The following is a 12900-nucleotide window of genomic DNA, read 5'->3' on the forward strand; positions in this document are numbered from 1 at the left end:
TTTTAAAAGGACAGGGTGAGGAGGAGGCGGGGTAAGGGGGGACCGGATGAGGGGCGGGGGCTATGTAGAGCGTGGCTGGTTCTTTCCAACAAGGACCACCTGAGTTATAGTTTTACTCAGCTTAAACAGCTCTAATATTCTGGCATTCTTCTCAGCCACCATCTTCAGCCAGTCCTGAGTCGGAATTCGAAGCAATGTGCTGAAAACACCGGAGTGGGTGTTTGTGAGGTCCAGCACAAAATCATCTTTGTAAGCTCGATCGCATGTTTGGCGACTAGCTCGACATATCCATCTGCAAAATGGAGTGCTCTTGGTCTCCCACTGGGTATATGTCTCGGTTTTGGTCACCATGTTTGCAGTCCGGTGCCTGCTGGGCTCCTGGGTGAATGGCGGGAATGAGTAGGTCTCTTTGAAAACCCGATGGGTCGGTGTTTGCTGGTCTCTGGTTCGCGGTTGCTGCGAGCTCGTTTCCCGCACGCTTCTCTGTATTTCGGGGGTCGTGATGAGAGTGAGAACAGCCCAGTCAGAGCAAGTAAAAGCGATCCGCGGTGATAGCGGGCCAAAACTTTCACCCGCTTTGAGCTGGTAGAAATAGATTTTGCTCTCTCTAAGGCTGAAAGCATAGCCTGCGGGTGAGTTCTGGCGTGGCAGAGGACCTGTAGCTGGTTACCGGAGTTTGAGAGACCACAGTGAGGTTGGTAGGTCTGGTGGCCATGATTCTTTGTGAAAAGAGAGAAAACTTGGTTGTTTTTTCTGAGAGAAAAGCTTGCTTGTTTTTCTGAGAGAAAAAACAGTTAAATTTAAGATGAAATGTTAGATTATTTATCCTGAATGCCAGTAAGAGAATAAACCTATCGCTGAGAAGGTAAATCAGACCTGCAGCCGAATGGCTAACCGGGGTGCGAGGGGAGCCGCCCCTTTGTTATGTGATTGGCAGCAGGGGCGAAGTTAGGCACGCCTGCGAGGCGGAGTTGGTCTCTGGCGGAAATTTTCAAACTAGGTAAGCAGTATTCGGGAGTTGAGCCAGGAGCGAACAAGCAGGAAAAACTGTGCTCTGGAAGCAGTTGCGGTTCGATTAAGAGCAAAGGGAGAACTTAGACTCTGCGTTTAATTTTAGAGGTAGCTGGTAAGAGGGATCGTTTTGAAGAAAAAAGACTAAGGATTTTTCGGGATTTTTCCCCTGTTTTCGAATATAAGGTTTTGGGAATAGAAGGGATACCTAACAAGGGTTTTTGGACGTGCGTTTTTGGAGAAAACGGAGGATTTTTTTAAGGAGTTTTGCCTTTCCTCCGCGGAGGATCGGAGGTGGGAGCCGTGGGGAAACTAAGGATTTTTTTCAGGATTTTCCCCCTGTTTTCGAATATAAGGTTTTTGGGAATAGAGGGGTACCTACCGGGGGTTTTTTGGAGAAAAATAGTTTTTTATGTTGGGAGCCGCGGTGTGTTTTTCGGGGATCGCCAGAGGTTTTTTTTTTAATAACTAAACAGTTTCACTATTTTACGTATTATTAACACGTTTTCACACATAAGCACGGAGCCCGAGACACACAAAGTCCGGAGACAGGCGCGCACACGTGCGTGCCCAGACACACAGCCTCGGGCATGTGCCCTCGCACACACGCTGAGCCACCACCAGATGGCATTTTTTAAGCATAAAAAAAAAAAAAAAAAACTTTTTTAATTGATTAAAAAATAAAAGAATGCTATTTGATGTATAAGAAACTTAAATAATCAATTAGTCAGGGTTAGGGGAAAAAGCAATGAGTTATGAACTAGCATATTTTTATGAATATCATATTTTTATGAATATCATATTTTTATGAATATCATATTTTTATTACTTCCTTTATTACTTCCTAAGGCCATAAATCATTCTAGGGGGTCATAAATAGCTCGGTTTGACATAAGGGGTATAATATCACTCTCTCACCTTTCATAGACATATGTCACAAAGTGCTTTACAAGGTAAAAACATAATACAGTCATAAAATACATCATAAAAACCCTGGTGTAATTAAAAGCTCTTTGAAATAAATATGTCTTTAGCTGCTTTTTGAAGGTCTCCACTGAGTCCAAACCCCGAAGAAATAGGGGAAGTGCATTCCACAGTCTGGGTGCAACAGCTTGGAAAGAACAGTCCCCTCGGGTTTTAAAACGAGTGTGGGGGACGACTAAAAGGTTTTGGTTTGCTGACCTCAGGTTACGAGTGAAGGTATTTGTACGAATCAGATCAGCAATGTAGGCGGGGGGGTTGTCTCTGTAACGCTCTAAAAGCTAAAACTAGAATTTTAAAATGGAACCTGAATCTGATTGGTAGCCAGTGCAGCGACTTTAAAACAGGGGTCATGTGAGCACCCTTGTTCCAGCGGGTCTGTAGCCTCGCTGCAGAGTTTTGAACAACCTGTAGGTGGGCTAGCCCTTTCAAAATGGCAAGGATAATGCACTTTTAAAGCACTTTCCATCATCTCTTTCACTCATTCTCTACCAAGATCCATTTGAAGTGGTTAATAAAAGAAACATAAAATCCTGGCAGTGTACATGACTTTGGGTGAGATCTTACCACACAACCGATCTTCTGTTGGTGCAATGCAACTTGTTCTGCTTTGCAGGGACACTGACTTTAAAACTTTCGGCCATAACAATTTTTTTTTCCCAGTCTTATTGCAGACCTTAAAAATTTGGAAGAGACAGGGTTCTGGCAGAGGATGGAACCATAATGAAGGCAGCTTTGATTGCCATCTTAGGAGACAATCTGGGCTCCCACTGCATAGGTGGTTTCACTGAGAATTTCAGCTGCAGAAAACATTTTTGCAGATACTGTTTAATTGACAGGGAAAGCTGTATCAATGATCCACTATAACTTGGAGAAAAAAAGAACAGCTGATAACTATAAAGACAGTGTTGAGGTCCTCTCTACAAGTGACCACTCAGTTGTTAAATTTGACTTTGTGTTTAATTCACTGAAGTATGTACATGTGTGCTCTGGGTTACCTCCATGTTTGTGCCATGATTTATTTGAAGGATTGGTTTCCAGTGACTTGTCGCTATATATTGATACCCTTGTGCAATTGGAAGGGCATTTCACATACAATCAGTTAAATAGAGCAATTGTTAAGTTAAAACACATAGGAAGTGATGCTTTAAGTAAGCCATGTGAGGTGAATACATGTCAGAGGCTGGGGGGGTTCAGCAGCACACAACTGGTATCTTCTACGACTTCTGCCTTTGTATGTAAGTGAAAAGATAAGATAAGATAAGAAAGATAAGAAGAACTTTTCTTTTGCCGTACACATGCTCAATGCAGCAAGAGAGACAGAGGAATAAGATACACAATATATACAATAGAACACTAGTATACAGTAATATACAGTAGGATCGTGCAAAATATAATATCAAATAACTCTAACAAGTAACAATATAACTATATCCTGAAAAATAAGTAGCTTAGCTATCAGTGCATATCAGAGCAGGTGATTCTAAAAGTGGCATAGTATTGTGCAAACGGATAAAAGAGAGTAGCAGCATATGATGGGGAGATGAAAAAAAACATTCGATGAAAAACAGTTGGGTGATATTGCAAGGTCTGAATGGAAACAGAATAACTTTGTTATTAATCCTCAGGAAAATCACCTACAGAGTGAGGAAGAGTTGTACAGTTTTATTGCCACCGGCACAAAGGATTTCCTGTGGCGGTCAGTTCTGCATTTCGGGGCGATTAGTCTTTTGCTGCGTGTGCTTCGATGGTCCATCATGGAGGCATGCATGGGGTGGGAGGGGTTATCCATGATACAAAGAAGCTCTTTAAGCATTCTCCACTCAGACACTTCCTCCAGGTTCTCCAGTCTGACACCCAGGGTGGAACCAGCCTTTTTATTCAGTTTGTTCAGCCTGTTGGCATCGGCTGTCTTCACCCCACTGCCACTGCCCCAACACACTGCTGCAAAGAACACAACGCTCTCCAACACCGAGTGATAGAACATTGTCAGCATTTTCCTACAAACATTAAAGGATCTGAGCCGCCTTAGTAGGAAACCCCGACTCTGCCCTTTTTTGAAGATAGCATTGGTGTTCTTGGTCCAGTCCAGTTTACAGTCCAAGTGTACCCCCAGGTATCCTTAGTCCTCCACTGTCTCTACATCAGCCCCTCTGATGGTGACAGGGGTAGGAGGAGCATACTTCCTCAGGTCCATGATCAGTTCCTTTGTCTTTGTGATATTAAGTTGTAGATAGTTAAGCTCACACCACTCAACAAAGCTATCCACCACACTCCTGTACTCCTCCTCCTGTCCATCCCAGAAACAGCCCACAATGGCAGAGTCATCAGAGACTTTCTCTACACGTCTGACTTGTACATGAAGTAAGACATGTAGAGGGTGAAGAGGATGGGTGATAGGACAGTCCCCTGCGGCGCCCTCATGCTGCTCATGATGTTATCCGAGCGACAGCTCTTCAGTCGAACACGCTGTGGTCAACTTGTTAAATAGTCGGTGATCCAAGCTACCAGTGGGGCGTCCACCTGCATTTCCGTGAGCTTATTCCCCAGCAATGATGGTCTGATCGTGTTAAAAGCACTGGAGAAGTCAAAGAACATGACCCTCACAGTGCTCCCAACAATGTCCAGGTGAGAATAAGCCTGGTCCAGCAGGTAGACGATGGCGTCCTCCACGCCGATACGAGGTTGATAAGCAAACTGCAGGGAGTCCAGCCAAGGCTCCACCAGCAGACGCAGATGTCTCAGGATGAGTCTCTCCAGCGTCTTCGTGACATGTGAAATCAGAGCCACTGGCCTGTAGTTACTGGGGGTCGATGGGTTAATCTTTTTAGAGACAGGAACCAGGCAGGATGTCTTCCAGAGTGATGGGATCCTCTGCAGTTTAAGACTCATGATTAAGAGCCGATGCAGAACTCCAGACAGCTTGGAAGCACAGCACCTGAGGGTCCTGGGACTGACACTATCTGGTCCAGCAGCTTTACTGGAGTGGAATCTGCCCAAATCCCTTTTGATGTTATCTTCTGAGAGGGACAGGGTGAGACAGGTTGAGGGGGCAGGAGAGGGGGGAGGAGAATGGAGTAGATGTAGAAGATGAGAAGAGCTGGGTGTGGAGACAGGAGACGCAGGGCAGTCAAACCTATTGAAGTGCAGATTTAAGTTGTTTGCACTTTCAACACCCCTATCCATCCCAACACCTCTCTTTTGTTTCAGGCCAGTAATGGCCCGCATTCCATTCCACACCTCCCTGGTGTTGTTTTCCTGCAGTTTATTTTCCACCCTCCTTCTGTAGGACTCTTTTCCCTCTGCAATCATGGCTTTCAGCTCCTTCTGCACCATTTTCAACTGATCTCTGTCACCAGTCTGAAAGCTCATTTTTTCTTGTTCAGAGTCGCTTTGATGTTCTTGGTTGCCCAGGGTTTATTATTGGGGAAGCAAAGAATGTTTCTTTTGGGAACCACAGTGTCCACACAGAAGTTGATGTAATCCGTAACACAGCCTGTGTGATTGTCAATATCGTCCTGATGAGAATCACATAGAGCATCCCAGTCCCACTCAAAGCAACCCTGCAGAGTCTCTTCCGACTCCCTTGTCCATGTTGTCACTGTTTTTATGTCTGCAGGTTGTCTCTGAATGGCAGGTTTGTAAAGGGGCTGGAGGTAGACAAGGTTGTGATCAGCCCTGCCCAGAGGAGGGAGAGGGATGGAGGTGTATGCCTCAGTAGCACTGGCATAGAGCAGGTTCCGGGGTATTATTGTCTCTGGTTTTGTAGTCCACATACTGCTTGAATGTGGGTAGAACAGTTGGTTAAAAATCACCCGTTACAGCCACAGAGGGGCTTCGATTCATGAGATCAGCTGTCGCCGAGCTGATGACGTCATAAGCTTGCACGGCATTTGCGTCAGGGGCGATGTAAACGATGATAATGACGAGGGAAAACTCAGGCGGTAAATAGTACGGTCGATCCGTTTAGATTCACCACCTGATCCAGGATGTCTTTATGCAACCATGTCTCCGTGAAGCACATAACACTGCACTCTTGGAAAACTTTCTCTGTCCTTGTCAGCGTCACCATCCTGTGGATAGTGAGGTTTGGCAGTTATACCTTAAACTTAGAGACATTGTTGATCTTGTATGTGCCCCCAAAATAAGTCACAATCACGTTGCCTAGCTAAAGATAGAGTAGATCACCTCACCCCTCCTCCTCCACGTCCACCACCATGTACAACCATTACTCCAGCTCTTGGGTCTCACACTTACAGATTCCTTGAGAAAAATTTCCACTCCGATTGTCGCATGCAGTCACAAGAGGAGACAGAGCTCATCAAGAGGACAGGAGAAGCGTGGTCAGAATTGTTGTGGAGGCCATGCAAGTTCACTGCAGAAATCCTAAATGTGCATCTTGTGAAGAGGTTGCTAAAATCATTGTTAACAGATACCCTCAAACATATGGAGATTTTACTGGAAAAGGAGAAAGACTGGGTTGTGGACGTTATTCATTACCAGTGATGGGAATAACGGCGTTACAAGTAGCGGCGTTTCTAACAGCGTTACTTTTTTCCGTAACAAGTAATCTAACTAATTACTATTCCTATCGTTACAACGCCGTTACAGTTACTAACAAGAAAATGTGGTCCGTTACTATTTTTCAACAAACAGACGGTTGAAGCTGTGTTCAGCCTCATCTTATATCAGCTGCAGGAAGTAGCTGTAAGTAATCTGGACGCTACAGCTTTAAGCAGCTGCGCGCTCCCGTGGACGGCAATCACGATCACTTTTTGGAACAACACCTGGAGCTAAGGGGGCAAAACAATCGCATGAGTGCTGCTCATGACTGAGGAAGAATAAAGTAGTCGTGGTAAGCCAATCACACGACCACTTAAAGACAAAGCAACAAGGTGATATATACCAGTTTTTAAATTGTGTCGATAGGCCACGTAAAACCAGAGTCGTGATAAACAATATATACACGTGTTTTTCCTCAATAGTTTCATCACGTTTACTGTCTAAGGACAGTGCTAGCAAGCACTCTCTGCTTATGAGCAAAAAAATCTAAACAAAACAGGGGAAGTTTTAGGAGTGACGGCGAGAGAGAGAGAGCAGAAAAAGAGAGAGAGCGAGTTTTGAGATATGAGAGATTTTTGACGTTCAGCGTGTTTGGAGTGTGTATTTAATGTTTTGTCTTGTGTAGTTAGTGTGTAGTGTTGTGGATAATTTTGTGTTGTGTGTCAGAACAATGAGGTGACTGCTGTCTCCAGGTAGAAACAGGAGTGATACACCTGCTGCTGTCAGACCTGCAGGTATCAGGCTGTGATGTTCTCTTTTAGAGTGGACAGAAATGATTTTTTTGGAGTGGCACAAATAATTTGTGTGGCATCTTATTGAAGAACAGCTGATTGTTCTGTAAATAGTTTGAAATGGTTATTTTAAAAAAGGGGTAAAAAGTAAATGGCTGCAAATAACTTTGTTCTTTGCAAAACTTGTGCATAGAATTTTAAAATTGACAATTTATATTTCAAATAAATTTATAATGCAATAGTTACTTTTCAATTAATTACTTTTAGAATCTTGTAACTGTTACTAACTCTTGAAGAAGTAACTAGTAACCATTATTAATTACTTTTTCATAGTAACTTGCCCAACACTGTTCACTACTAAGAAGCATCAAATCTATAGTTGAACATGTTAATAGAGATAATACAACACATAGACTTCGTCAAACAAAGAGAACCAGGAATGAGGAAAACTGCAGTCCCAACAGTAATGCAACCTCACCTAAAAAAGTCTTGTTGATAGCTACGGTTGTATTAATTGGCAGCCAGTTGAACTTCCTGAGGGGGAAATGCCAGCTTCTTTAGAGGGAAAGAAACACATCCTGTTAACAATTTTTAATTCAGAAGGACCTGGAGCTGTGGAGAGACCTGATGTGGATGACTTCATGTGTCTCACATATATTTCTTAGTGGCAGCTTATCAACAGTTGTCCCTCACTTTCAGTAGCTGAAATTCAGGAGCAGTGGCCATTCTTGTTTACTCGGAAAGGTCTTTCGAACCACTTTCACAAACTCACAGGCATCGATATCAGTGAGCGCTTAGGTCAGGCCCTCATAACCAAAGGCAGAAGGATTATTAACTATTTCTCCAGCCAGAAGTTCAAATGGAACCTTGGTATAAGGTCACTCATCCAGCAGATAGAAAGTGAGGAGTTTTTACCAACAACAAGGTTGGCACAGCAGCCATACTTCTCATGATGAAGTATTACAAGGAAGATGAAGACTCCCTCTTTGTCTTAGCAGATGTAAGCTTTTTTTAAAACAACTCGAGGTTTAATGCTGTTGCTTGCTGTCCTGTTTTTTGGGGGTTTTTTGCTACATAAAATGTGTTGGTCCTTTTTCTGGCAGGAAACATCTACCAGGATGTCCCTTGAAGCAGAGAGCAACCTGCCAATCACCCCAAGGTTGATTATGCTTGGTAAGAAGTCATTTATGAAATAGAGCTGATTAGACCATATTAAAATTTCTGTTTGGCACAGGAGCTTTTTGTGGACACAGGTATCCAGTCTCTTTTTTGTTAGCTCAAATTTCTGTAATTTCCTTTATAAACCAAGGTTGTTGGACATGTGTCTCAGTGAATCCAGCAAAGTAACAATATCAAATTTCACATTACATATTACTGATCAGCATGGTAGTCTAGCTACACCAACAGCAGAAATACTGAAGTCAATACTGTGAAGTTTAACAGCAGCACAAACTATAAACTCCAAAATAACCATACAGTTGATGCAACTCCGGTAATCCGGTAATTTAATTGGGCTGACTCTTTGTTAGGTGTGTTTAATGGGCAGAATAATTCCCAATTATTTACAATCATAATATGTTAAAACAGACTTATGTACATAAGGCCATTAATAATTAACCGTATGTAGCTATTTGCTTTATGACTATCTAGACAGTGTGAAGAAGTGAAGTATTGAAATTATTTTATGTTGCATAATGACAACGTGTCGCCCCTATAAATTTAAGGACAAAGTTCAATGACCGCCACCTGCTGGATGGTGAGTGCAGAGAGGTGTGTAGTTGTTGAGCTGGACAAAGAGAACACCTTTGCTGACGCAATGTCAGTCTTCTTTGGTTCACTCTATGTATTGAGGCTGGAATACCAGGAGTCAGCGTGTGCAACATTGGAACTAATTCAGAGGTATGTTTGAACAGTTAGCTAATAGTGATAGATGATGAATAAATTACCCCCAAGTAACTCATTATGTTATGTTAAGAAAATAAATATATATTCTTAATGCTTATTTGTCACGGGCTGGGGCAAGGTCACAGGCTTACAGGAAACTGCATGTTTTTGCAGAATATGAGGAACAGACAGAGAGTGAAACTAAGATCAGACGAGGGGTGACAGGTTGCCCTGGCAACAGACCTCAGAAAGGGGAAGTTATTGCAAGCTGAACAGGAAGTAAGACACAAAGAAAAGAGGAACTGAGTAGAAGGAGTTTGTTTGTAATGAAACTGTGTGTGTCACGTGTGATGTGCGTGACATCTGAATTTATTTCATTTATTATGGCAAGCTTTAAGGTTTTTTGTAAGAATAAGCCCTGAAGAGGGAACAAAATGTACCTCCAAGGTTGGGACAAGCAGAAAGACTGGGACCACTGTGAAGCGAAAGGTTGTTCACTTTAACCCTCATATCACAACTTTCCTCCGGCGGCTTGTTGAATTTGAGTGGAAAACTTCAAATTAGGTCACTGTTTTTGCCATTTATAGTGAGTTTCTTGTATAATTTAAGTGAAGAATGTGTTGTTACCTTTGTCTCCACAGGCGATGCGTGGCCCATGCTTTCTGGACATTTACACAATGCAAACAACAATGAAGACAAGCTCTCTCACCATTTGCAAGAAGTGGTCTCTGTCCAATAGATTTTTTTGAGTGCAACAGTTTTGGGTTTTTTTCCCTTATTTTACCCGTTTGTTAAAAAGTATTTCAGCTACTTACACTTTAATTGTCACATGTATTGGCTCACCATACAAGTCAATGACTCTAGTGTTGGGAACTCCAACACAAACACAAACTGCAAAACAGGTACAAAAACTGAAATAACAGAAAACACTGCAAACCACAACACAATTAAATATAAATTAAAATATGCAAAACAAAAAGAAGATGCACATTCTCTGTCATATAGGCCTTGGATGATTCTTTGGGAGTGTTTTCCTGCTTGGAATTGCATACATAGGATCCACTGCATGAATAAACTTTCTGAATCCTTTATAATCGTCAACTGAAATAGTTGTGGATGATTACTATACCTTCCTGATATGACATTGTTGTCCCTGGCTCTCTTTTTCTCTCTTTCCCTCCCACTCTGTTCCTGTGCTACTGTGAGTGTAACTACCGCCCCTCCCCCCTCTGCTCAGCGCAAGCACAATGCTTGCGTGCAGAGTGAAGGAAAAAGAAAGTGAGAGAAAGAGAAAAAAAAGCCATGGCTTCCAATGAGGAGCTTATGGTGCACTTCAAAGAGCTGTTTCGTTCGCGACTGACACATCACTAATGAACTCAGTCCACAAAGCAAGGTCAGGGTGCAGGTCAGTCAAGTTCCTTCACACCACACATGCTCATCCATGTCCTTGTGGACCCTGCTTTGTGCATTGATTTGGTGGTGTGAGCCAGTATTTTGGACACAGTATAGAAAAAGGCATGGGGCTTGATATTCTATTCATTTCAATTCAGTTTATTTGCATGGTGACATGGCAACAAAATGAATGCCAAGGCACTTCACAGTGTAGCTTTAAGACCCTACAAAATATAACTAAGAAAACTCAACACTTGAGCATATGTTGTCTGTCATGATATGGATATGACATAATATCATTATTGTTTGTAGAACCATCTGAGAAAATACATGTATTACATGGTTCAGTAAAAACAAGTTTAGTAAAAACAAGTGCTTCCTCAATGAACATATGTTTTCAGTTCTTTTTAGCTGCTGATTTTGGAAATGTGTATTTCTGCAGAGAAAAAACAGAACTGAAATAAAAAGTGGTGTAAAGCACATTAATTATATTTTGTGTGTGTGTGTATGTTCATATATTTTTTTTTTGTAATTTTTTTTTGAAACCCTCCAGTCTCTTACAGTATGTTACTGTTTCCTGATAGTACGTTAAATTATGACGCGTCAAACAGTAAATGACCGCCTGTAAGAACACGGTACTGATAATGCGTGATAAAGGCAAGTTACCGGTAAATATATTGCAGTTTATTACCTTGAAGCGGGCTTACAGTGACCCAGCGTGAATAAACGGTAGTATACCAATTTATTAATCACACATGTTACTTTGTTGACGTTATTTACAAAAAAAAGACGAAACGGTATCTCACTGGTACCGTAAAAGAGGCTACAGTAGGATAGATAGATAGATAGATAGATAGATAGATAGATAGATAGATAGATAGATAGATAGATCTTTCGGTTGAATTTTATCTAAGCCATAGACAGTGACTTTGAACAGTGGCTGGTGAAGCCAAGAATGGAAAGTTTATTAATAATGGCTTCATACATTTACATAAAGCAGTACTGGATAGCACATTCACTAATCAATACCATGCAAATGGATTTATATCGTGATTTTAACTACTGGCATACAGAGAAGTTGCATTTCCCTTAATTGCTCTTGACACATTAGATTTTAAACCAGAAACAGGAAACTTGTAAGGTGTACATGTTTATATGCAAGCTTCTCACAGGAAGTTACAGACAGAAATACTCCCATGACATTTTTTTTTAATTAATAAAATCACATTCTATATAGAATATTTCATATGTGATCATGACAACTGATAAACTGATAAATATAAATATTTTTTTCATACATTTTTATAGAAAGCAGTTGTGACTGAATTAACTCAGTTAAAGATCTGAAGAAAATTTACATTAATCCCCCATGTTTCAGTCAGAGGAGTGATCACTGTCTTGTTCATTAGCCAGTATGGCCTGAAACAACAAGATTCTTTGAAGCAGCTGAAACATGAAGGTCATGCTGTGAGTTAAAGCTGTTTCTTTTTTGTCATCACTCTGTTTCAGAATCTCCTCTGCTTTCTTCAACATTTCATCAGTGTAGTATGTTCCTTTATTTAGCTGAACCATTTGATCAACCTTGTTGATCAACTCAACCACCTGAGATCTGCTCTGATCATTATTATTAAAGACATGATACCTTTCACCGCACCTGTTTAACAAGGCTTTGAGTTTCTTGTCACTTCTATTCAAATAATTTTGTATGGTCATTCCATCTTGAGTCAATTTGTCACCATGAGTGAACAGGACAATCATGTAACTTGATGCCTTAGGTCCAAACAGCTTTTCCAAGGCATCCACGCAGTTTTGTTCTTCCTTTGTGAACCTGCCGATCTGAAGGACCAGTAGGAAGACATGAGGCCCAGGAGAGGACATGTGGATACATTTTGCAATCTCTTCCTTTATGGCATCTGCACTTTTGGATGTATCCAGAATGCCTGGTGTATCAATCACAGTGATCTTTCTGGAGCATTCTGAAATTCGATCTGATTCACAGGTCTCTGTCACTGACTCTGGACTCACTTCAGACAGAAAAGACTTTCTACCCACGATGGTATTGCCAACAGCACTCTTCCCAACACCAGTTTTGCCAATCATAACAATCCTCAGAGGAGGACCTGCAGAGAGAAATTGATTTTAAATTCCACGGAATATGACAAGAGTTGCATTTAACAGATAGCTAACAATTATTATTATTCACAGCTGTCTGAAAAGGAAGCTTAAAAAAAAGATCCAACTTCACCTTCTGGGATTGATTGGCTTTTGCCCATGTTGGTCTGATTGTGGCTTTTTCAGGAATGAAATGAAGAGCATTTAATTCCACTATTTTACAATT

The 12900-nt window shown here is 41.6% G+C and overlaps 2 protein-coding genes across 10 annotated transcripts in view; both read right to left on the reverse strand.

Annotated features, from left to right (window-relative positions):
- The window catches only part of LOC118456097 (protein NLRC3-like), a 559092-nt gene that overhangs the window by 348876 nt on the left and 197316 nt on the right, over positions 1–12900 (reverse strand). The window lies entirely within an intron of this gene.
- LOC148101070 (GTPase IMAP family member 7-like) lies at positions 11937–12835 on the reverse strand. Its single transcript, XM_087845776.1, has 2 exons — positions 12808–12835; positions 11937–12682 (listed from the first exon to the last, which is right to left on the reverse strand). The coding sequence occupies exons 1-2, from the start codon at positions 12833–12835 to the stop codon at positions 11937–11939; spliced, it is 774 nt and encodes a 257-aa protein (XP_087701902.1).

Source organism: Neolamprologus brichardi, chromosome 9 (genome assembly GCF_056152115.1).
Source record: "Neolamprologus brichardi isolate AB-2024 chromosome 9, ASM5615211v1, whole genome shotgun sequence".
NCBI classification, from domain to species: Eukaryota; Metazoa; Chordata; class Actinopteri; order Cichliformes; family Cichlidae; genus Neolamprologus; species Neolamprologus brichardi.

What these genes read in the sequence shown, in the direction of transcription:
- LOC148101070 (XM_087845776.1), bottom strand. Translation starts at nt 12,835, where the DNA reads ATGGGCAAAAGCCAATCAATCCCAGAAG. An exon ending in AAGCCAATCAATCCCAGAAG is followed by an intron (nt 12,683 to 12,807) that starts GTGAAGTTGGAT and finishes TTCTCTCTGCAG; the next exon opens with GTCCTCCTCTGAGGATTGTT.